The sequence below is a fragment of the Triticum aestivum genome, chromosome 6D, assembly GCF_018294505.1.
Source record: "Triticum aestivum cultivar Chinese Spring chromosome 6D, IWGSC CS RefSeq v2.1, whole genome shotgun sequence".
NCBI classification, from domain to species: domain Eukaryota; kingdom Viridiplantae; phylum Streptophyta; class Magnoliopsida; order Poales; family Poaceae; genus Triticum; species Triticum aestivum.
In genome coordinates, this window is record NC_057811.1 from 384,469,111 (window position 1) to 384,495,443 (window position 26,333).

Here is a 26,333-nt window from a genome sequence, read left to right on the forward strand (position 1 = left end):
AGAAGCGTAGACCGGAAAGATGTAACCCGAAGACACACGAACACATACGAACGAAGACCGGATCCAAGTGGATCCATCGAAGACAAACGCCGACCGAATCGCGCGAGACCCGTCAGAGACAAATCTCCACACACCCTTCGATAATGCTACGCGCATCACTAGAACGAGGCATAGGCGGGAAGAACCTTATTCCAACATCAGAAAGTTGCTGTTGTCTTATTTTCCTAAACAAAACACAAACTCTAGATGGACATGAAAAAGCACCTGAAAATAATGTAGGAGCCCTCCCGTCGACAAGAGCCGAGATCCACGCTTCCGTGGCTTGATACCATGGAAGACAAAGCGATCCACGGCTGCACCAGCGGGAGGTCTCGGTTCCTGGTCACTCTCGCGCGAGCGCACTGAGGCGACAGCCTGAAGACTAGAAGTGCCATAAAATATGCAACACCGAAACAAAATTCTGTCCGTCACAATATATAGCAAATCAAAGGGAAAACAATAATAAGGGGATTCAAAGCAAGCAGCACCGAAACAAATCAATGCATCATCACCTGATTAGACTAATCAAGCCGTAAGTCCTTCCAGGTAAGTATGAGAATTAGCTATACATATGCCGCTGGTGCTGAGCTCACCCAATCCTTATTGCTTGCACAAATAGTCACCCATTACACAAAGGACACAACACAACACAAATACTCCATAGTTTGCCTTAGGATGACAAACAATTAACAAGAAACCATAATGAAGACCCCCTTTTTGCGAAAAACAGTGAAGACCCTGCGGTTGTTTAAGAATAAAGAGAGACTAGGGCCTCATCAACGAGACAATGATGCAATGGAACCCATATGGGTAAATGTGCGGCTTCATCTTGCTGATGGACCGAATGTAGACACTCCAGCAGCATTTGTTCGTGGTGCTCCCATTGACACCACTGCCCTCACGAGCTTCCTCCAATGCCAGGCTCTCCCTCAATTGCACAACCACAGCGGCCATTGTTGACCTTCGAACAGCAACATCCGATGTGCACGCCATCGTGGTGTCAATCACTTTCCACATGGAACTCACATCATAGGCATCATTGAGACGGGCATCGGCGATTGAGCTGATGTTACCAGATGCAATCTTTTGTTTCACACGATGAATAATGTGGCCATGGCTCAGCAGTATTGGACCCTCGCCGGTGGCTATCTCCACTAGAACTACACCGTGAAGGAAATATGCCCTAGAGGCAATAATAAAGTTGTTATTTATATTTCCTTATATCATGGTAAATGTTTATTATTCATGCTAGAATTATATTAATCGGAAACTTAGTATATGTGTGAATACATAGACAAACAGAGTGTCACTAGTATGCCTCTACTTGACTAGCTCGTTAATCAAAGATGGTTAAGTTTCCTAGCCATGGACAAAGAGTTGTCATTTGATGAACGAGATCACATCCTTAGAGAATGATGTGATTGACTTGACCCATCCGTCAGCTTAGCACTTTGATCATTTAGTTTACTGCTATTGCTTTCTCCATAACTTATACATGTTCCTATGACTATGAGATTATGCAACTCTCCCGAATACCGGAGGAACACTTAGTGTGCTATCAAACGTCACAACGTAACTGGGTGACTATAAAAATGCTCTACAGGTGTCTCCGATGGTGTTTGTTGAGTTGGCATAGATCGAGATTAGGATTTGTCACTTCGTGTATCAGAGAGGTATCTCTGGGCCCTCTCGGTAATGCACATCACTATAAGCCTTGCAAGCAATGTGACTAATGAGTTAGTTACGGGATGTTGCATTACGGGACGAGTAAAGAGACTTGCCGGTAACGAGATTGAACTAGGTACTGAGATACCGACGATCAAATCTCGGGCAAGTAACATACCGATGACAAAGGAACAACGTATGTTGTTATGCGGTTTGACCGATAAAGATCTTCATAGAATATGTAGGAACCAATATGAGCATCCAGGTTCCGCTATTGGTTATTGACCGGAGACGAGTCTCGGTCATGTCTACATAGTTCTCGAACCCGTAGGGTCCGCACGCTTAACGTTCGGTGACGATCGGTATTATGAGTTTATGTGTTTTGATGTACCGAAGTAGTTCGGAGTCCCGGATATGATCACGAACATGACGAGGAGTCCCGAAATGGTTGAAACATAAAGATCAATGTATTGGAAGGCTATGTTTGGACGTCGGAATGGTTCCGGATGAGTTCGGGCGTTTACCGGAGTACTGAGGGGTTACCGGAACCCCCCGGGGAGTATATGGGCCTTATTGGGCCTTAGTGGAAGAGAGGAGGGAAAGGCCAAGGTGGAGGGCGCGCCCCCCTAGCCCAATCCGAATTGGGTGGGGGGTCGGACCCCCTTCCTTCCCTCTCTCTCCCCTTCCTTCTCTCCTACTCCAACAAGGGAAAGGGGGAATCCTACTCCCACCGGGAGCAGGACTCCCCCCTTGGGCGCGCCATAGAGGGCCGGCCCTCCCCCTCCTCCACTCCTTTATATATGGGGGAGGGGGCACCCCATAGACACACAAGTTGATTGTTTAGCCGTATGCGGTGCCCCCCTCCACAGATTTCCACCTCGGTCATATCTTTGTAGTGCTTAGGCGAAGCCCTGCGTCGGTAATTTCATCATCACCGTCATCACGCCGTCGTGCTGACGAAGCTCTCCCTCGACACTCAGCTGGATCTAGAGTTCGTGGGACGTCACCGAGCTGAACGTGTGCAGATCGCGGAGGTGTTGTACCTTCGGTGCTAGGATCGGTCAGATCGTGAAGACGTACGACTACATCAACCGCATTGTCATAACGCTTCCGCTTACGGTCTACGAGGGTACGTGGACAATACTCTCCCCCCTCGTTGCTATGCATCACCTAAATGGATCTTATGTGTGCGTAGGAAAATTTTAAAATTACTGCGTTCCCCAACACACCGAAGCTGTAAACATCGCTGCTCTCGGTGAGCCCGCTAGTGTGGTAGTATCTAGGAAACAACAGGTATGCATCGCTTCAGTTATCTCAAAGACTACATTAGGAGATTAAGATGAAATTGTGTTGTATACGGCCAATTTACCAGTTCTCTTTCAGCTTCACCGCAAAGCTAACTAGTTATGCAAGAAAATAAAAGACAAGCAGACTATGTAAACATAGGTGCACATGAAACCGTGATTTGTTGCGGGATTTTTTTAAACATCTACGTATAGAATCACGAAGGAGTGCATATGGACATGTCTCGATTGACATCCTTATGGGGGAAAGACATATGATTTACTTTACTCAATTGAGTTGTACAAAGAAGAGGTACCAAAATGTTGTTCAATGGACAAAGGGACGTACTCTGGGTTGATGTAACCTGTGGTCCCAACTGCAATGGTTGATATGTGAGTCTGTTTTTTTAGAAATGGAGGAGGACCCCGGCCTCTGCATCCGAATGATGCATGCAGCCACTTTATTAATTATTCACACAAGACCTTACAAAGTCATACAACAGTAAGACTAAAGCCACCGTCTAGGCAACATCTGTCGCTACTCCTATCCAGTTGATGTAGGGATGCTGATAGTCTGGGCCTAATACTAAACAGACCTCGCAGCCAAACCTAACATCTAAGACCTGATGTCCCAACCAGGACGCCTGCCGGGTACGGGGCACCCACCAGTCCGGCACACTCCTCAACCAGGACGCCTACCGGGTATGAGGCCGCCGCAGCCACCTGCCACCAATCCATCTTCAATGTTGTACTGTTGCATCTACCTTGCCCGGTCTAGCTGCCGTTGACGCCACCACGACGCCAGACAACGCCATCATCCTGCGCTCATTCATCATCAAACGCCCACCGGCGAGACCCCTATGCTCCATGGCGTTGAGACCCACCGTTGTCGACGTGCCAAATGCCACGCCGCTCCTCCGACGCGAAACACCACCTGCTGCCACTGGTCCCATCCCATCCGCCTGCAGCTCCTCAAACCGAGCACCCAAATGCCCCGGGCAGCGCCTTCAAGAAGGATACGACACACGCAGTGCCGCCGCCGCCCAATATAAGGAGATTTAGGGTTTTCACCCGGGCATGGGGTCGGGGTGAAGAGCAGGGACCTCGACGGCGCCTGCAAGTAGGAGAACGGCGACCCTGGTCATCGCCACCGTCGGGATGAACGAGTCATCCAAAGTTTCCTTCAGTCTGATGTCACCTCTACCAGCCCCCACGAACACACCGAGGCCGACGACTGCGATCGTAAGCCACCAAGTGCAGCGGGAGAGAGCCTGCAGCTCGGAGGAGATCCAACGGCGACTCACCGGCCACGCGGTCAAGACGCTGTCCATCCACCCCCCGCGAATGTGGCCAGCCGAGGGCGCCGTCGCCCTGGTCCAGGTTCCTCCACGAAGGCCGGAGTGGCGAGATCCGCCGTGAGCGACGAGATCCGGCACCGCGCGGCCGACGCCATCGCCCAAGCCCGCTGTCGACCGATCCCGCCGCCGCCGGGAGCCCGCACGCTGTCGGGAGTCCCACACCCATGGATCTGGGCACCCATGCACCGCCATGAGTCCGCCGCCTCCGGGATCCGCCACACCGTCGGGAGGGCCGCACCCCGCGGATCAGGATGCCCGCGCCGCCGCATATCCGGGAACGGGAGGAGAGACCCTCCGCCGTCGCCGTCACACGCACGGGCTTTGCCTGGCGCCGACCATCGGCAACGGCGGAGGGGGAGAAGGGCACTGGAGGGACTAGGCGGCGGCGGCGGAGCCCTCCCGAGTTGCCCGCGCGGAGGCGACGTGAGAGGGACGAGGGGGAGGGCCTTGTTGTGTTCATTTTTAATGGGGAAGAATTTCACTTCCCCAGTCTCTGCACCATTTTAGTATGAGTACCAAGATAAATATGGTCCTCAAAATTCTTTAATGAGTATCAAGATATTTTTTGATGAGTGGTTTCATCACACACTAAACTTGATTCTCAATAAATGGGGGAAACCCCTGTGCATCACCTGTCAATTCTAGGAATTGAACTCGGGTCGTTAGGCTGCACAACCGCATGCCCGACCACTGAGCCAAGGCTGTGTGTCACTGAAATAGGTTTTGCAAAGTCCAAAATCAGCTATTTTCGCTTGCAGATTTTGACCCAAGAGGACATTTCTTGTCTTCACATCTCGATGACTTATTGGCAGGCTACAACCCTTGTGCAGGCTACAACCCTCCATGACTTTCTCTTTGTCAGATAGCCTCTAGAAATATGCATGCACTCCATAAGGCAGAAACGTAGATAGGCAAAAATTACTTTAGATAGCAAAATATCTGAAAGCACTCGAGATAATGTCTCAAACAGTGCACAAAATTTGTATGCAAATTGAGACAACTACACCGTTTTTCTCTCTTAATCACGTAATCAATAGTTATGTTTGCAATGGACAAACCTCTCAGATGATCATAAAGAATGCCTTGAGACATGTACTCATAAACCAGTGCCAAACGATCTTTCTCCCAGCAGTAACCAACCAGAGATACTAGATTCCTGTGATGCACCTTTGTCAAGCTCTGAACCTAGGTAACGAGAGAGAGAGAGCATGACGATAATCTCTTAATTTTTCAGGAAACCCATTGTCAATTATGAGGAAAAATTATAATTTTTTTAGTAACCTCACTGCCAATGCCATTGGTTGAGTTCATTTTACAAACTACATTTACTTTTTCTTAATCAGGGGGACTGGATGTAGTGACATATACACAATTGGAAGGTTACATTTTAATGCCTTTTAGGTGATTGAAATTTGGTACCTCAGCTAAGAACTCGTCGAGTCCATGTGAAGAGGACTCGGAACACATCTTGACAACAACCTCCGTATTGTCTTCTGAACGACCATAGTATACAAGCCCAAAACCTTCTTGTTGAATGAACCTTTCGAACTTATTTGTAAACTTCTCCAACTCCTTGTATGTGAATCAGCGATTCTCATTATTTTGAAGGTGCTCCCTGCAACCTTTCCTACTAACTGGAGCACTCACAAGTTCTGCCTCTCTAGCAGGATTACGAGTAGAAACTGGTGGCGCAAATGGCAGATATAACATAAATACTAAATATGGTAAACCATGATAATCCACATTGATACATGTGATAGAAGATAATACCATAAGGGCACACTCACCATTAGCCGTTTTTCTGCCTCCATACCAAATATGAAATGACAAGTACAACCATTACCAGTGCAGAAACCACTACTGAAATAGATATGATAGATGTTCCATTTCTCGATGAAGACGAACTAATTGTTTGGTTACACTTGTCTTGATCACATTCATACCTGAAATTACTTACTACAATCAACTCAGAGTATTTAGCGTGGAAAAAAATCTTGAATTTGGTACATCTCGCATGTGTAAGACCACAGAAAAAAAACACCACATTTGACATTTAGACTCGTATTAATAGAAAAAAAAGTCAACGGGAAAACTCTAACCTGAAAATGTGAGATCCTGCATTATTTTTACAGAGGGAATCTGGAAGTGAGCCATTTAGACGGTTGCCTAACAAATTTCTGCACAAAGTAACAAGCAACTCAGACATTTAGTAATTTTTTCTTGCTTAGTAATAATTATAACCAAACTGTCCACTAAAATACTCCCTCCGTCCGGAATTAGTTGACGTTCAAACGGTGAGCGTCAACTAATTCCGGGCAGAGTGAGTAATGTTTTGTGAAGGATAACTTGGCAGAGAGGCAGGCACTGACCCACTTAAAAAGTTCTATTGCAACTAAAACTTCTATATAGAATAGTGATCCTGTTAATTGATACTTACAAATATTCGAGTGACGTGAGCAATGCAAATTTATTAGATACCACGCCATGCAAAACTGCTATTAGAGAGATTTCTGCACGGAAATTAGCATTCAACATAAGGAAATGGCTACATATTTGATAGAACGCCACGACCCAAGAATTAACTAGTCATGCTAAAAGAGCTCCCCGACTCCTCCTAACGTGTGGTTTAATGATCCACCGATATCATACCTCTTTCGGTTATGACGTAATATACTCTCCATTCCATTCTAGATTCATCCTAAGTCGAACTTCTTCAAATTTAACAGAGCTTATAATTTTTCTACTAATAGCTACAAAAGTAAGTATAAACGCTTACACAATTTTTCCAATACTTGGTCAAATTTAAATAAGTTTTACTTAGGACAAAGCTAGAACTTCAACTAGTTTAAAAATGAGGAAGTATTTTTTGTTGAACTGGCCAATAAAGAGGTGTTTTTTTGCGGGAATAAAGAGGTGTGTTAGTGTAAAACAAGGCAACATTTACCATCTTTTCCTGGATAGCATGATTTACCCTCTTTGGGTGAGAGAGAGAGCGTGAAATTACTTTTTTTAGGGGTAGAAAGATCAAAATTATTGGAGCAAATTCTACGTACGAAGCAGCCGCGTGGTGCAAGTTGGGCTGACATTACCATGACTAAAATGGCTTCTCCTGCCCTGGTTATGGGCCAGGTCAAACCAGCCCAAGTTACGTCCACGCATCAGAATGGCCATCTCCTCACGGCTCGCTCACGCCTCCCCCCTCTCTTCTTCGGCTCTTCCCTCTCCACTCGTTCCCCTCCCCACCGCCCACAGCCCCACGTCCCTGCCTGACGCCGACGCCGCACGCCGCTATTGCCCGGGGGCCCAACCGCTCCGTCCGCCCGCACGAACGCCTCTTCCCGCCGCCGCACGGCGCGCGCGCCCCGGCGACTCCTGGGAATCCACTGCCCTCCTCCGCCGCTCCAGTTCCTCGATTCTAAACCCCTAGCACGGTGAGCACCACCAGCGGAGCACCGGATACTCCGGCGGCTTCCCATTCTTCGCGCAGCTGCGCATCCCTCTCCGGTCCTCCCCCGCCGCACTAGCACGCTCCGGGTCTTTCACCCCCGCCCCGTTCGCTCTCTGAAGCTTAATGGTATTCCTCCTGGCGCTTGACGAACTGGGCGCTGCGGGGGTCACGAAGGGTGTCTGCTGGCCGGCCGGCGGCCGCCCCAATGATCGCCCCCTCCTCTGCGCAATCATGGCTTAAGGTATTCCGATTCGGACACTTCGCTTGTTAGCTTAGTTACTGAAGCTGAACCCCTACATTGCCTGAAGTGAGGTCGCTCCATTTCAGGGTGGCAGCGAGAGTCATCTCGCTAGGGCGATCTCCTTAGAGTTTCGGTGGGGGCGCTCCAAAATGATGTGCTCCAGAATGAGGTATTGTTTTGTGCATATCTATCTTTTTCTGCCACTTTTGTGTCAGCACTTACTTATGGTGGGGAAATTAACTGAATTTGTTTCGGTTGCAGGTTTAGGAACGCTCTTGGTTCTAGGCTCTTCCGGTGGTGTTCACGTGATAAACACACGTCCGTGCGGAAGCTGTTGGAGGTGGATGGGATATCAGAGAGATCAAAGCTCCTCAACAAAGTATGCGAGTTGCCGCCAATTGGTTGCTGTAACTTGTTGGTTTTAACCTAAGATTTTGCCATGCATCAGTATTAAGTCCGGTTTTGTCTATTTCATCTTTTTACACATTCTAGTCCTATTATAACTGCTATACTTTTCCAAGTTCTCTAACCAATATTTGCATATTCCTAGTTTTGATGCCATGTGTAGCTTTTGATAATCAAAATTGTTTCCTTTTGTGCATGGAATATGTTAACTAGAGACCAGATACACATATTATGAATTAGAAAAGGATACATTCTTTGTTTGCCATGCTTTGATATTATATTATGACTTACTATCATTGTGGCTTTCCTTAAGCTCATCGATGAATCTATCCAGTGGTCCCTGATTTTTTTCCCCATTTGCGTAATTGTCTGTTTAATGCTGCCTTTCACCAATTTATACACAAAATTGATATCATCCATTTTTTATCGACAAATAAATGGTGAGCATACTCTGAAATATGTATCTATGGTCGCAGGTGCCTGTTTTGATGGGCTATAGTAACACACAATATTTAATGGAGCAAGAAAGAGTCCGCAAAGAATCTTCCACGGAGTTGATCAGTGTCTTGAAAGAAATTGATTTTGCAGAAATTTCGGCTAAGTTCCCATGCATAAAAATCGGTGACTCATCACCAATTGAACTATATGATGATTCTGCTGGTATGGAGTGCAAAGAAACCATGCTTTCTGGAAACCTCACGAATTTCATCCTAGAATCTGGTGGAAATTTGGAGACAAATCGTGAATTTGTTGACAAGTGCCACCCATCAGGTCCATCTCCAGCAAACGTAAATGATCTTTCAATCAGTGAAGAGAGTTCTCTCATCACTCAGCATATTTCTGGTGAACCAGCAGTTGATGGGGAAGTTTTCCCCGAGTCATTAGCTGATGCTACAACTGCTGATGGTAATGTCTTGGACAAAAGTAAAAGGTGTTTGCCTGGAGAACCGGCAGTTGTTACAGAAGCTTGTCCAGAGTCATTAGCTGATGCTACAAGTCCTGATAATAATATCTTGGACAAAGATATAAGGTCCTTGCCTGGAACAACTAGTAAGCAATATCGTAAGCTAGAGGACGGTGGTTTCCATACGGTAACAACAGAAGAGCCACTTCACTTTTGTGTTATCTTCAAAATTTTATGAAATTCTTCACATTTGATTTGTTTCTCGTTATAGATCCGCAAATTGCTGCAGCATTTCCCCAGGACCTATGCAGATCTACAAAATCCTCAAGGTCTAATAGAAGATGGGCAGTACATCATGTTCTTTGGAACTGTTATATCTTCCAAGTAATTCTATATTTACATATGAGAGGTTTCTTGGCATTTTCTTTGGCACCAAAGCCACATGTTAACTGTGCTTCAGTTCAGGCTCATTGACATGTGGCATGCACCGCTGTCCTGGCTTCACTTTAGAATAGCTGTCTTCATGCCCTTTGTATCATTAGTACTGTACAGCATATATTCATCAACGTTTGATGATTAAGCCTTTATTGTTTTGGAACAAAGTAGTAGAACTGTGACACTATGGCAGCTTTGTTTCTCTTGGATGTAGCCCTTCATAGTTATAGGCATAACATGGTTTATGACGTGATAGAGCCATACAATTCATGTGCATGTCGAATAAAGCTTAGAGAAATAATTGGTATTGAATTTGTCAGATCTCTTAGACTTGGGCTGCGCTAGGCATTTGTGTCATCTTGATTGAGCCATTTTGGCATATCTTGTGGTCTATGTGCATTTGGTAATTGGCGGGAAGCGGCATAATATTTGCTTCTTGGCTAACAGTAAAGCATAAGAGGTATATAAGATTGTGTTGTAAGTGTAGGGCATTTATTTCGCTATACTGGATGTAGTTACAAAATAGGGCACTAACTTTTGTCAAACTATTTTTAACAACAGCTTATAAGGTAAGTTCAGCACAATACAAGTCAGCAAGTGCAAACTGACCCAGTGGTCCATAGTCCGTACAATGGAGAAATTTAGATGAAGACCTAGAATCAGTACACTATTTCTGAAGTCTGTACGGCAAATAGGTAGAATGAGTTTATAAAAATTAAAAATTGAACTCGTAAACTCGAGCATGAGCAAAGAACATTGAATTCGTAAACTTTTATGTTGCATTTCCTTTAATCATCTGGGCACGACCTTGCCAACACAAGTTGATAAATCAACTAGTCACACCGCCAGCTCTTTAGATTTATTTTCAATTCCTTAAAATTGGTCTAGCAATTCTCTTTCACTATCACCGATTGAAATATTTTCAGACATTTTAGCAAGCTTAATTTGTAGTGCCACTCTAAGGCAGAGAAGCTGTGTTACATCATGTTTGTTAAAAATGTTGCCTGTGACCTTGGTCTTGCTAAGGTAGCAGTGTTTAGTCTATTACGGTACAGGAACTTACTACATGAATATGTTTGTGTGTGCTGTGTGGAGGAAGCAAATTCATATCTAGGTGTGTGGGCCAAATGGATGCTATATAAAAAAAAGTATTTTGTAGATGTTGATTGCTGAGAATGTAAAAAGGCAATCAATTAGGTAACATAAAAATGAAAAACAGTACTCCCTCCGATCCATAATAAGTGTCGCATCTTTGAACTAAGGTTGAACTAACCTTAATTCAAAACTGCGACACTTATTTTGGATCGGAGGGAGTATTTCATATTATCGGAAATACCTGCTGCTTCTATACGTTGACATATATTTGGATAATTATGTCATGCTGATTTAATTGGCTGTAGAATTTCTTATCTGGCTACCGTTTTCCTTCATGTAGAAAGCAGCATGTATTTTAGATTTTTTTCCATCCTTGGTAATATTTTTTATCTCTCTCTCAGGGGAGTCAGGATTAGAAGTACTTTAGGTTTCGTTGAGGTTGTTGTTGGTTGTTCAATAGTTGAGCCCAAGTTAAGCTCTTCAGATGTGAGTTGTAACTCTGGAGCAGAGCAAAAACAGAGGATTCATTTGCACCTCAAGAAGTTTTTCAGTGGCCAACGTTTCTCTTCTCAATATTTTCTTAACTGTATATCATCAAAACACAAAGAGGGGGATATTGTTTATGTCAGTGGTAAGGTTGGTGAGCGAAAACATTTCTCTGTTACATTCCACTTGATGATCCTTTCTGCTGGTGCTTCCTGTACACTGATGCATGTCTGCAGCATGGTACTCCCTCTGTAACTAAATATAAGACGGTTGAACTGCAAAAACGTCTTATATTTAGTTACAGAGGTAGTTTTTTTTTTGAACCGCTGTTTGATAATGTTATGGTATGATTGCAGTTCTAATAATGGTGTCTCTTGTGTGTGTCAAGTACCATGGTTAATGTCCTGTATATGATTTATACCTTTGCACTGGTTCTGAACGTGCAGGTCAAGAAGGTACTTTCTAGTGGGCATTATGATTTGAAGGAGTACACTATTGACAAGCTCGAAGAAGAGGAGCAACAAAGTACCCTGCTTGATAGGAAACCATATCCTATATATCCATCAAAAGCGGGACTGGAAGCACGTTTGCTGGGACAGTCCATCTCTAGGTCAGTACAAGCTTTGTGTTTTCTTTTGGTTTCTAAATGGTTGTTGAGATCTAACTGATGCCCCTCTTAAGTCCACAGTTAATGTGATTATATTTCTCATCAAATGTGCGCCAAACTATTTGTTCATATCACCAAAGCATAATTCAGTCAACTGAAATGAAATGTGAAATAATGTGTTGGAATGTTGATTGTGTTTGTCATGTAGAACTGGGTTTTTGGCCACCACATTAAGTATGAGGAGGAGACAGCGGCTTGATCCTCAAGTTTGGAACTTTGGATCCATACCAATCTCTTTAGTTTATTTCCAAGTTTGTTAGTGTAGTGCTTAGCCATCCTTCGGATTTGCTTTAAACTTTCCTTTTCTCAAACCCTCTATGTAAAAGTGGATACATTGTAACCAACTTCTGTCGATCAAATAAATCCTGAAAGATATTAGACTCCGCGCCCTGGGCCAAAGCGGGCGCATCAGGGCTTAGTGACACCATACCACAAACCTGGGATGTACATTAATTCACTGTTTTTGTTCACCAGTTGTTCCTCTTAGGAGGGTTGTAACTCAAACTCTACCTTTTCAATGAAAAGAAACGCAAATGTCTCTTTACGTTTTCTTGAAAGAAAAGCACACATGACAGTGTTCTTGAAGTTAAATAGTTGATTCTGGATTAAAATGGAAAGAGCTAAATATATGGAGGTGTATAACTTACGTTATGTTGATACTTTAAGGGGTGACTGCAAAACATAAACAGCGAGCCACCTTGACCTGTGTGGAATGCATGTAGTTACTCATTATTTCCTTCTGGCTATATAAGAGTTTCAAATGTTTACAGGGCCTTGAAGATGCTGACTCCAGACATTGATCCTATCCCTCCTGAGGTTCTCACTGAGTTCAACTTGGCAAATCTGTTTGATGTAAGGAGCAATGCCACTAATTATACTTCACATAATGGGGTTACTTCTATGCAGTACTCCACAACTGTATGGACATACATGTCATGTTGGGTCGCTCTCTTAAGTGATGCAAGACATGCCCTTTTTTTTATCAGTTTTGGAGCTTTCAGTTGTGGAACATTGAGCAACTTCTGTATTCCAACCAATAACTGTTATAGCTGTATTTATCTATTCAAACTTCTATTATATTGTGTGCCTTGTCATCTGCCTGCCCTCATAATACTTTCCCCATTTATCAATACCATTTTTGGTCGATGTTAGGCTTACATGGGGATTCACAAACCTAAGAATCGAGATGAAGCTGATTTTGCTCGCCGAAGGCTTATATTCGATGATTTCTTTTATCTCCAGGTATCATTGTATATTCAGTAAACTGCCTTGCTCAGACGACTTAGTTTTTTAGTGCTACTTATGAATTTGGATAATGTCATCTTCTTTTGCTAAAGAAAAATAGTTATTTTTTTCAGTATTTCCCCTTCATCAAACCTCAATGTAATAATCAAGATTGTAATCTAATTATGGTGCCATCTCTGCAAGATCTCCTTATACCTATCTAGAAATTTGAGTACAATTTGTATGCTTGTTCAGTTAGCAACTTGCTAGAGGAAGCTTAATATGTTTGGTTTGATTATGTTGATTTGAAAACGCATGAATGTTAATATTTGTGTGATTGTAAAGTTTGAGGGAGTCTTTTGTCACTTTCAGTTCATTATTGTTGTTCATGATACATTGGTTTTCATAACTGTGCAAATGTACATGTGCCAGACTGCCAGTAACAAAACCATTTCTTATTGTTTCAGTTGGGGAGACTATTTCAAATGCTTGAAGCAGTTGGTACACGGGTTGAGAAGGAAGAATTGCTATATAAGTGTGAAAATCATGAGTTAAATGCTGTTGGTGTTGATCAGTGGTCTCCTCTGGCCAATAAATTGTTGAAGGCTCTTCCTTATTCACTTACTGCTAGTCAACTAAATGCTGTTAAAGAGATTATATGGGATCTCAGAAGACCAGTTCCTATGAACAGGCTCTTGCAAGTAATTATTTGCATTCTTCTTGGTTTGTTAACTAAATTTTTTGTTCTTGTTTCTGGACTAATTTATTCCTCCAACTGTTTGAAAATATAGGGCATGCTTGTGCGTAGAGCAAGAAAACACAATAACTAACGTACCCCCAATTATTATATCTTTAGTGCTTTATTCAAAGCATGCATGTAGGGAATACAAAGTAAAAACTGGACATTTATTAGGTATATAGATGAAACTGCACACTTACTTTGCATTGGAATATGGAACATTCCTCATGTCCGTGAACAAGAAATATGCCCAAGTTTTCAAACAGTGTAGTGAGTTGCTTGATAGAACTGGTTAACTGCATCATATTTTTCTTCTCCGTCTTGTTTGTGTTTGAGAGTTTATTTGTAGTAGTTGGCCATAAACGTTTCAACTAGTGTTTTATCCCATTCATTCCCACCTTGCCTTTTTATGTTTATTAAATGACCAGTATACATTACACATCCTTCTGTTTCAAATTCCAAACGTGATACTACAAAACGCCTGTATTTATTTGTGTACGAGCTCTCTGTTTTATCAATCAGAGATCTATATAAGAGTTTTTTTGTACGCTAACTACAAATGTGCTACTCAAACATATTGAAGCTTGTATGAATATTTCCACAAAGTCGTTGTTTTTGTAACAGGGGGATGTTGGTTGTGGTAAAACTATAGTTGCTTTCCTAGCATGTATGGAGGTTGTTAACTCAGGATTTCAGGTACACTCTTCAGATTTGACATCCTTCTGTACTGTTATTACAACATGCCAAAGGATTTTTTATCAATAATACCCACACATGCTAAATCCAAATGGGACATATAAGAAAAAAAAATTTATCATCGTGCTCATGGTTCTTTCTTTATTCAGGAGAGATTTCTCTGGTGTATTAACCTTATAATTTCTTTTTGTAGGCTGCTTTCATGGTTCCAACTGAGATACTTGCTGTACAGCATTATGAACACCTAACTTCATTGCTGGAGAAGTTAGATGGAGATGAATGCAAACCAAATATTGCCTTGCTAACTGGTTCAACTTCCACCAGAGAGTCAAGGATAATTCGGAATGCAAGCCACTATCCCTAGTCCCAACACTTTTCAAGTTTTGACACTGCATATTTTTCATATCTTTACATGTGTTATACATGACAGGGTCTCAAGACTGGAGAAATATCAATGGTCATTGGAACACACACCTTAATAGCTGATAAAACTGACTTTTCAGCTTTACGTATCTCTGTTATAGATGAGCAGCAACGTTTTGGTGTTATCCAACGAGGAAGGTTCAATAATAAGGTAATATACTGACCACTTTTATTCACTCAATTATTAACCATACATGTAGTTTCTGCGTGTTACTTCATTCCTGTACTGAGATGCAATTTCTGCAATTTGGTCATGGACTTGAAAGGAATCATACTTATCATGAAATTTGCTTGTTGATACATTCATGCCGTTTTTGCATGCATTGTTCCGTGGTAAATAATGTAAAAAAAAGCATGGAAAAGATAATCAGCACTTTCCTACTGAATTTGCTCCTGTTGCTCATTTTTCTGCATGCACATGCACTAACTAGCATATTGATACGTAGAACAATATAAGGTGCTCCCACCCCCCTGCAAATGCTCATTTTCCCAATAGAACATACTGTTTCATGTTGCTGACCTTCTGCATAATTTCTTGCAATGACTATGATATCCTTTTATGTGTTAGTATGTCAATTGTCAAATAATATCAGATTTTGATTTACATCTCAAATACTGATATGGGAGACTAATCCTGCCTTCCAGAATTTGCCTGGAACTTGGCCATTTGAACAGAAACGAACAACAGTTTGTGCTTGAAATCATTGCATCAACATATATCATATATGCCTTCTGTCTGTTGCCTTTGTTGCATCCTATGGTCAATTTTGTTGTGTATGCACAATTTTTTTGTATTTGAACTCACTACATGATTGTGGTCCTTGTGCCTTGTGGATGCACATCTACTGTATGCTCTCGTTTGTCCAAGGAAATTTTTGCTGATTACCACCTCGGTTCGAAAACAGGCGTCATCCTAGAATACATGCAGTCAATTTTCTCAGATTTTCGCCACTAATATATGTACAAGCAATAAAAGATTAACTTCATTACGTGAAAATCATTTTAGTAAACCTATCATCAAAAGTGCTTGCATATCATTATGTTGTTAACGTTTCATAACACCAAATTAGAAATGCAAGTGTAACAAGAGAACAAAGGTAGTTGTTGCCTTTCCCTAGAAAAGAAGGTAGTAGTTACCTTTAAGATCCAAATTTCGTTTGTTAATTTCTGCCATCCTATTTTCGCTTCAAGTTTAACAAGATTTGCTTTTTTGTTGCTAAGCCATCTTACTGCAACTCGTTACAGCTGTATACTTCGTCTTCAAAGCTGAGTGATGAAAATACAAGCGCAGATGTGGCTTCTGATTCTGAAACATTTATGGCTCCCCATGTTCTTGCTATGTCAGCTACCCCAATTCCAAGAACACTGGCTCTTGCTTTATATGGGGATATGTCTCTTACTCAGGTACTTATTACAGATGCATTGAGTTCTAGTACTCCCTCCGTCCCATAATATAAGAGCGTTTTTAACACTAGTGTAGTGTAAAAAACGCTCTTATATTATGGGACGGAGGGAGTAATTGTTAGTCATCCAGAACCTTTGTACTTCACCAAATTTATTTGGAAACACATAGTTTTAAAAGTGTTTCTTGCATTACTGTTCTCATTTCTCACCGGTATTTGGAATGTTTACAATCAAAACCCACTTCTCTTATAGATTACAGATTTGCCTCCAGGAAGGCAACCCATAGAAACTCTTGCTCTTGAAGGAAATGACGCTGGGTTTGAAACTGTTTTCCAGGTGATGACGTAATTTGCTGTTGGATATAGAGTTCTTTTTTGTTCTCTCTTTGTTGGCACTGCTCAGTCTTTTCTTATATTCTTTTGGTCTGCGTCGTGCAGATGATGAGGGATGAGCTTATGGATGGGGGCAAAGTGTATCTCGTTTATCCTATCATAGAAGAATCAGAGCACCTACCACAACTTCATGCTGCGAAAGCCGATTTTGATTCAATAAAACAGAAGTTTGAAGGTTATCCATGTGGATTGTTGCATGGTCGCATGAAGGGCAACGAGAAGGATGAAGCTCTGGGCAGTTTTAGATCCGGGGAAACGCGTATTCTCCTGGCAACGCAAGTTATTGAGATCGGAGTGGATGTTCCTGATGCTTCTATGATGATTGTCATGAATGCCGAGAGGTTCGGAATGTCTCAGCTGCACCAGTTACGAGGGCGGGTCGGTCGCGGGGGAAAGAAATCCAGATGTGTGTTCCTGTCCTCCACCTCCAGCACATTGCCAAGGTTGAAGGTGCTTGAAAATTCATCCGATGGGTTCCACCTAGCTAACGCCGACCTGGTGATGCGTGGCCCTGGCGATCTACTTGGCAAGAAACAGTCGGGGCATCTTCCGGAGTTTCCAATAGCCAGACTGGAGATTGATGGGAGTATTCTGCAAGAAGCCCATCTTGCTGCGCTGGTATGTTGTCCCCCTTCCGGCAAATCTTCATTTCCTCTCTTCCTTGACCTGCATTAACTTGTTTGCTTCAAACCTCCAATGCAGAAAGTTTTGGGAACGAGCAACGACCTATCGTTGTTTCCACGCCTGAAAGTGGAGCTCAGCATGAGGCAGCCGCTATGCCTTCTTGGAGATTGACCGACCTCTCCTGTTCGTGGAACCGACAATGCCATGCGGCCCTGCGATGACGGCATGTGCCGTATAACGGTATAAGGCATCCTAGTGTGCATTGTATTGAAACTAGTTGTGGTGGCAAAGCTGGCATGGCCATATGTTGTTGGGTGTAGCAACGCTCTAAACCTGTTGAAAGCTGCGTATATTGTGCGATCAAGACATGGTTAATGGCGAGATGGTACTTCTAATTTAGGCTAATTTATGTTTGCAGAGAAATTGTGAAATGCCATCTCTTTTGGAGGATGCGTTTCTCTCTTTTATTTGAGGGAAAGGAATAGCAGGAGAGCTTAAAAACCATTGCAGCCATGGTCTGAAAGAAAAAACATTGCAGCCAGATCACCTGATGATCAGTAGATACAGCTTATTGGTTGCTGACTTAGACATATAATGACTTGCCAATTTGTCTCAAATTTCCTTAGGAGAACCTTCCTCCATGACATGATACATGACTTGATCTGCAAGACAAAGCCGTATGGTGGTGGTCGCTTGCACTTGCATATCCTCCCACGCATCGTCGTCAACCTTGGTTGGCTTTGTCTCCTGCAAACCCTTCGAGATTTCATGTTGCGCCAGAAGATCCTTGACTCTTGTTTGCCATAGACCATAGTTACCTGTGCCATCGAATTTCTTCACATGAAACTTGGTGAGCCTCGGCGCCATGTAGAGCCGTGATCTAACTGACTTGTCGCCATCGGTATTACCGTCCTTGTTTTCCTTTGCGATTTCCTCACGAAAAAGATATCGACCCAAATTCTTCGTTTGAAGCCATGTCCTTGTTTTCCTTTGCGATTTCCTCACGAAAAAGATCATTGATCCAAATTCTTCGTTTGAAGCCATGCCGCAGTACGCGATCTACCAAGAACCTTGAACCTGCATTGGACCCTATCTATCCTTCCTCCTTCAGAAATCACCGTGGCTATCAAGCTAGCTCTCGTCGAAACTAGACAGCTCCACCTTTTTCCTGAACCTGCAAATTGATTTTTGTGCCTGCTCGTCTTGTTGTCCCTAGCCTTTCATTACCGTGGGTAGACCTGGCCCTTTTTCCCCTTGCCTGACACGGAAAACAAGAAGGGACTAGCCATGATGGTGATTGCTTGATCCTCGGTAGATCAACTACACACCTCGGATTATTCTAACAGATACATGCCGCATTTCACCCGTTACGATTCCAAAATGAGGAGGCAGCTACAAAGAAGGATGGAGTCGAGCTGCACTTCTGACTTTCTCTGTTTTTTGAACTTTCACTTGGACCTTACTTTGCTTTACTCTTCTCTACTACTTGAAATACATTGATTTCAAGTAAACGAGAACACAATTCAATAGGATCAGTAATGAATAGTTAGTTTTCCCTGCACGGGACACAGTAACCAAAATGGAAAACACAATTCAGTATGGTCCACCTTTTTAACCGCACTAGGTCCTTCTTGAGATGGCCATCCTAGGAGCTTTTGAAACACAACCCCACAAGGTCCGGCAGCACCTCCCGGCGCTCCTGAGAAGACGACGACGCCGACGGCAGCCATACGGGCCAGCCTCCTGCTGGCGCCGAAGCGTGCGGCAACGCCGCCAGAGCGCCTTGCGCGACGGACCCGGTCCCCGCCACCCCTCATCCCGTGTCGCAGCTGTAGGCGGCGCCTCCCTATGGATTTGAGCGATGTGCCCCGGTAGAAAAGCGCGGGGAGTTCGCCGAGACGGTGAGGCCTAAGCCTGAGACCACTGGCTAGGGATAGGAAGACACCAACGGCGGGCTAACCTAACCGAAGGCCATGGAAGCCGAGAGAGGGGGGAGAGGGAGAAAATGTGGATGCAGGGACCAGAGTGGTCATCGGCGGGCATGTGGGGAGTAGGCGCCGGGGCCAGAGTGGCCATCGGCAGCAGCGGAGAGAGAGGTGGGCTCAGGGGAGGTGAGCGTTTGCTTTAGGAAGTATCTCTAATCTTTTAAGAGTATACTAAATGAATATTTTAATATGAACTATATAGAGACTGAAATGAGCAAATAAATGCACTAAGAAGCCGTCTGCCCGTTTTGTGGCCGGTTAAGATATGGACCTCTTCCCGTTGTTTTTCATTCCGAGCAAAAATCAAGTATTGACATGTAACATACATCTATAAAATAAATACATATGTGCAAACTTATAGTCATTCCAAGCGGGCTCTAAAATATGTTTACATACATTTGAATCAGAAAAAAAAAGAACATTTTATATCTGTGAACGGAGAAAGTAACAAACACCGCACCACTCGATTTTCCAAAAGCGCACCATCTCCGTTCTTACAAACGTTGACCGTTGACAGTCCGTACACAGTGACGTGTCGCTGCTGTCATCACTACTGGCCAGCAGCAACGGTGAGACTGTTTGCGTTGCGTTGCGTTGTCCGCGCACGAAGCATGTCACGACCTCACTGTTAAGAATAGAATAGTCGCTTATTAATTAAGCTAATTAAGATTAAGTTAATTGTTAGTTCCCAAGCAACTATGTACTTCCTTGACTTTCAAAGCAACTATGTATTTTCTTGACTCTCAAGTAACTATGTGTTCACTTGACTGCCAAGCATCATGTGTACTTCCGCCTGGATATAAATACCTCATCACTTCTATCATCAATAAAGACTAATGGATTATCTTTCATTCATCTCTCTTGTTCTTTACCTTTCACTCAAAACACGTTATCATGCACTTTGCTCTCCATTAGAGAGATAGGCTAAGACAGAGAAGAACAAAGGCCAATTATCTCTGGCAACGGAGGCAGTGGCACCGGACTTGCACACCCAGCGGCGGAGCAACAGCGGCCCACGGTGTCGGTCTCCGTCGCACGGCAGCGTCCTCGGCACGAACTACGGCGGCGATGCAGCCTTCAGCATGGCGTGCTTGCCCTCACGGCAACCGAGGCGAACAAGACAACCCCGGCGTGCCCTCTGCCATGCCGCGGCTCTCAGTCGGCACGCAGCCTGGTCCTGGCAATCGGCCGGCTCTAGCACACCATCCATGGAAAAGACGAACATGCATCTACGATGCATGCATACAAGAAATCCATCGAGAGAGAGCCAACTTGATTGTCTATTTATGATTAGCATCACTGATTCATTGACCGATTGTATTTTCCCTGAATCAGCAAGCATTCCAAATAGAGAAAAAAGAGAACGGTGATGTGTAATCCCATCAGCGGCAACCGCTTCAACAATGGCGAGAAGAACGCGACTTTTAGGATCGAAGCGGCGCTCTTTGTGCACGACGCAGTGGCGCCCTCCAATGGAACCTTCTGCATACGGCTCCCCACCGGTCCGGTGACTCCCAGCGCGCGACGGCTCCCGACCCTGCGCGGCTTCGCCCTCCCGAGCGCTCGTAGCGCTGCTACCGGCCGTCGGCTGCAGGACGCAGCACCGAACGCTCAAAGCAATTCCGCGTCTGATAAAAAGAGAAATAAATCAAGAATTTACTCATCTTATCATCCCGTAATCAATCAATTGATCATTTTCTATGTACATGTATGCACTCATGCGAATTGCTTTGTACCAGAAAAAGGCACGCTTCTTCCGAGAGGCGAGAACGACATCACTCCGAACAGAAAATCTGCAAACATAGAGATCAAGGCAAGATGAGAGGAAGTGTTGAGACAAGAAGATGAAAATTAATATCCAAAACTGCATCTTCTCTGCGCGAGGCAGAGGCCAATCCAAACTCTGCAGCCCGATGCGGCCGGCGCTGCCTCCAGATGCGGCGATCTCAGCCATCCGGCGTGGTCCTCAGAGCCAGCACGAACGCGGCCTCAAGCGCCCGAGGCCATCCGGCTAAGCGCTCTTCGGCGGTCGCGGCCACAATGCCCTCCAGCAACGCGACGTCCACGGCCTTCGGCCCGGCGGCGGTTCGCACCTCCCGGCGTCCAGCACGCCATGGCGTCCTTCTCAAAGCGACGGGAGAAATTGGGGAATCTTATCCCTCTGGCCATTTTTCAACCATAGGTTATTTCCAAATGGCATAAAAATATAATTACGCACTATTTACATCTCGTAAAATATCATTTGAAGCCTCGTGTCTTCATATATTACATAAAAATGTAAATTATTAAGTTTTGCATGGGATATTGCCTTTTGCTCCTACGTGCATATGCACCCATTGTCGAAATACACATTTCGAAAAGTGGAAAAATTCGGAACAAAAATCCCGCGTGTATATCCGGACATTTTATGTCCGTTCACAAGGTTTCGGTGAAAAACGACGTTTTTGTGGCTTGTGTAAAAAAGACAATTTCTGATGCTTCATTCTAACTATTCACAAGGCATTTATTTATTTTTTACACAAGCCATAAAAAACGTCGTTTTTCACCGAAACCTTGTGAACGGACATAAAATGTCCGGATATACACGCGGTATTTTTGTTCCGAATTTTTCAACTTTTCAAAATATGTGTTTTCAACAATGGGTGCATATGCACCTAGGAGAAAAAAGCCGCGTCCGTTTTGCATCTATATGTATTACCACAGTAATACTGATGCAAAAGAATGTTTTGCGTACATTTATTCCTTCAGAATTTAAGACATTATATATGTCTTTGCATCAAACATTTCCTAAGGCATACATTAGGAGAACAACTATAATTTTTGCAACTGACTTTTTGTTCTTGCAAATCAAATTATAATTCAAACATGAATTATGAAGTGCCGTATTCAATATGACTATCCGTATTTATTTGTGAATCACAAGGTAATAGTGCCATCTACTGCACAATTTGCAGATTATCCACTAATACTGTGAGGTCTACGTCTTACTACTTTAACAAGATGATTACCTTCAACGTGCTCTTCCAAATATTAATATTAGATGTGACTACCTTAAGATATCATAAGGTCATACTGGCATCTACTGCAAAATTTTGCATAGTATCCACTATTATTACAAGGTCTACATCATGTCACTCTGACATATGATTACCTTCAAAATGATTTCATATATTTAGCATAACATAAGGTAATATAACTATGAACATCTACTGACAGAAGTCAGACTATGTTTTGTATTACTGCGAGATCTACACCATATTGGTGATTATCTTCAAAATGTTATCCTATAAATTGAGGTCTACACACATGGTTATAAATCATTAGCTATTCTAAAATTTGCTCCTGTGAGGAAATTGGTGTTGTTGTTCACTAAAATTATTTACTCTCATAGTAAATATTATTCATGTGCAATCACTATATGCCAAAATGGTATTGTGTGCTAATATCAACTATTTAAGCCTCATTTTGCTTGAATATGTCAAAGGAAACTACATACATATTTGCATATAATCGTGATTAATTTCTATTACATTGGTAAAATACATGGCAGTGAAGCCTATGTCACTATTTATAATTATAGTGTTGTCCATCCATCAAGATGGATCCCATAATTATGGCAACGATTGAGTGTCTCAACACTCACTACTAGAAAAAGGGCTATAGATGGAATGACCACTAATGGCGCACCAGACATGTGGTGCGCCACTACTATATAGCAGTGGCACACCACGGGCTGGTGCGCCATTAGTGTGAAAGACACTAATGGCGCACCAGACACACGGTGTGCCATTAGTAACAATTTTTTCCAAACATACTAATGGCGCACCAGGGCACAGTGCGCCACTACTATATTTTTTTTATTTTTTTGCAAAACTACTAATGGCGCTCCGGGGAACAGTGCGCCATTACTAGATTAACTAGTAATGGCGCACTGTTCCTTGGTGCGCCATTAGTGTATATTTCATGGACACTTGATCTCGATCCCCCTCCATCTCGATCGCTATCCCACCTCGCCAGATCCGGTCCCCCTCGCCGTCGAGCACCCCCGCACCCTCTACCCCGCTCCACCGGCCGCCGCCGCCGACCCCCCGCACTCTCCCCCGCTCCACCGCCGCCGACGACCCACCGCACCCTCCCCTATTCCGCCGCCGCCGACGACCCCCCGCACCCTCCCCCGCTCCACCGCCGCCGACGACCCACCGCACCCTCCCCTGCTCCACCGCCGCCGACGACCCACCGCACCCTCCCGGCCCGCTCCACCGCCGCCGACGACCCACCGCACCCTCCCCGGCCCGCTCCACCGCCGCCGACGACCCGACCCCCCGCACCCTCCCCGGCCAGCTCCACCGTCACAAAAAATTATTACTGTTTTTATAAAAAATTATTACTGTTTCATATTCATATTCATTTTCTAAAAATTTATTAGATGCAACAAAAAATAATAATAAAAAATTACTTATGGCGCACCTCTGGCTGGTGCGCCATTGCTATTTAAAAAAAGTTTACTAATGGCACACCTCTGGCCGGTGCGCCATTGCTATATAAAAAAACATTCTAATGGCGCACCGCTTCGGGGTGCGCCATTAGTAAGTTCCCCCCTAGCTAATTCCTCCCTCTCCCTCGCCAGATCCCCTTCGTCCATCGCCAGTAACTCCCCGACCCCCGCCGGACTCCACCCCCGCCGCCCCCGCGCCCCCCACCACTGCAGCTCCCCCGCGCCGCCGCCCCGCGCCCCCACCACCGCAGCTCCCCCGCGCCGCCGCCCAAGCGCCCCCACCACTGCAGCTCCCCCGCGCCGACCCGCGAAGCACGTGAGGACCGCCGCCGTCTTCCTCTTCGACTACGAGGACCCAGACGAGCTCGGACGCCCTCGAGCCATCCCTTCGATGCCGCCGCCGCCGCCGACCCCGACCCCGACCCCTCCGGCGACCGGCCGCGCCCGCCCAGGTACCTCTCCTCCTTCCTCCTTCCTCCCTCCCGAGGTTAAGTCAGTTTCCCCTCTCTACAACTTTGTCTGCCTCCAGAAAATTGAAAACCGAACACAAAATTCAGTGATAGTTTCAGACCCGGAGTCACAAATCATAAAATAGACTTTTTTGGAATTCGTTGATTGCATGAGAACTGAATTTATGTTAATTAGTCAGAAGTCATGGCATTATGCAAAGAAACTTTGCCGAAATTGGAGCAGCTCTCTTATGAAGTTCTGATGAAGAGCGGCCCTCTCCTCCTTCCTCCTTCCTCCTTCTTGTACATTTTTTGGGGTATTAAGGCATTTTAGAGTTAGTTTTATTTATGAGGCAGTACTTTATTTTAATATTTGAAAGGGCCTCTCACAAGACATGTATTGTCAAGCACATTGAAGGAACAATCTGTTTTGTGCAGTACAATATCCCAACTAAACACAAGCAGGACAGTGTTGTGGGAATACCAGTTCCATTGAGGATTTCCGACATCAGATTAGTTTAGTAGCCCCATTTTGATACCATTACTTTTCTTGGGGGGCAAATCTCCAGTGTGCTTTTTTCTTTTCCAAAGGAAAAGAAAATGTGGTGTATAACAAATGTATTATTTGGTGGAAATTGAGATATCATATTAATCAATGACAAATTGGCTTTGAACAAATAATCTTAAATCCATGCATACCTACACAATTCATCTATTTGCTCAAATTTCTCCAAATTTGCATTTTATTGTCTGTTTATGATTTGGAAATATTCTAATTCAAGTTTTGTTGCGTATAACAAAACACAGTCACCTCCAAAGAAAAGCATCAAGGACGGTACCACAAAAGGATTATCTGTAACGAGGTCGATAAGCTGGTAACTAAGTTCTGTTCTGTAAAATCTCTCGACTTTTTTTAGCGTTATAAGGGTCCATAAGCAGTGTTGTCATCAGGTCCAGACATAAGCTCCTATAGTAAGTAGCTTTTGGTTTTATCTTTGTAAGATAACTGGTTCTTGTAGTTTGCTGTTGGTTTCTCTTAATGCAAATCGGAGGGGTAAACCCTTCCTTGATAAAAATTAAAGTGTCTGGTTTGTCGATTGCAGAACTGAACTTCTCTTTGAGAATGTGTACTATGTGCTCTTGACATTTGCGCTTAAAGTTCTGAGAAAATCCACATGGTCTTTCATTTCTGTTGCATTGTTTTATCTATATGGTCTTTCATTTCAGAGTTACACTTATATCATATTAATCATTGACAAATCCACATGCTTAATCAATCGAGTAGTAAGTTGTTTAGGCTTGGCCATTTCCACTCATTGTAGATAGATAGAGTTACACTTTTGTTACATTGCGTTATCTTTCTGTAGAGTAGTAATGCTCCACTTCCATTGGTACTACTTGTGATGCTGACAGCAAGTCTGTAATACTGAAATTTTGTCAACTTGTGATGCTGCTGCTGTACCCCGAGAGGCCCTTGAGTTTGTTGGAATGTCGATTAACTTCCGTTCCGGCAAATTCGGGTACTCCATATGTCCTATTTTCAGCAAAGGTCATGCTGAAATTTTCCATGAATTTTAGCATGACTTTGCTAAAAATAGGACATATGGGGTACTTGTGACTAATGCATGGGCCGGGGTCTTAGTACTTAATTAAGTAGGAACCACTCATCCTAACCATTTGCTCTCAAAATTACCACTTCACTTCTTACTACTGAAAATCTTAGACCATCTCCATTCACCAATTGCTCAAATCAGTTCGAAGGGCGTGTTTTCACCACACTGTGGATTATCTTATTGGACCCAACAGAGATGATGTAGTTTTGAATTATGAACATAGGAAATGTCGTCATCAGACGACGAAAGTCTCCCGGGGGAGT

General features: G+C 43.9%; 1 protein-coding gene, 1 long non-coding RNA gene and 1 pseudogene across 2 annotated transcripts; 1 reads left to right on the forward strand and 2 right to left on the reverse strand.

Annotated features, from left to right (window-relative positions):
* Nucleotides 1-804: 804 nt before the first annotated feature.
* On the reverse strand, nt 805-7,516 carry LOC123142622 (receptor-like protein kinase At3g21340; annotated as a pseudogene).
* Nucleotides 7,517-7,543: 27 nt separating this feature from the next.
* On the forward strand, nt 7,544-17,941 carry LOC123145259 (ATP-dependent DNA helicase homolog RECG, chloroplastic). Its single transcript, XM_044564628.1, has 17 exons — nt 7,544-8,034; nt 8,121-8,203; nt 8,296-8,413; nt 8,916-9,530; nt 9,615-9,727; nt 11,275-11,509; nt 11,806-11,969; nt 12,797-12,878; nt 13,179-13,268; nt 13,718-13,951; nt 14,614-14,685; nt 14,879-15,031; nt 15,116-15,259; nt 16,354-16,512; nt 16,765-16,848; nt 16,950-17,522; nt 17,607-17,941. Exons 1-17 carry the CDS (start codon nt 7,999-8,001, stop codon nt 17,697-17,699), a joined length of 3,048 nt encoding a protein of 1,015 aa, XP_044420563.1. The 5' UTR covers nt 7,544-7,998; the 3' UTR covers nt 17,700-17,941.
* A 2,828-nt stretch (nt 17,942-20,769) lies between these two features.
* LOC123141694 (uncharacterized) lies at nt 20,770-21,722 on the reverse strand. Its single transcript, XR_006470400.1, has 2 exons — nt 21,250-21,722; nt 20,770-21,141 (listed from the first exon to the last, which is right to left on the reverse strand). It is a non-coding gene; the product is annotated as an uncharacterized lncRNA (long non-coding RNA).
* Nucleotides 21,723-26,333: the final 4,611 nt, after the last annotated feature.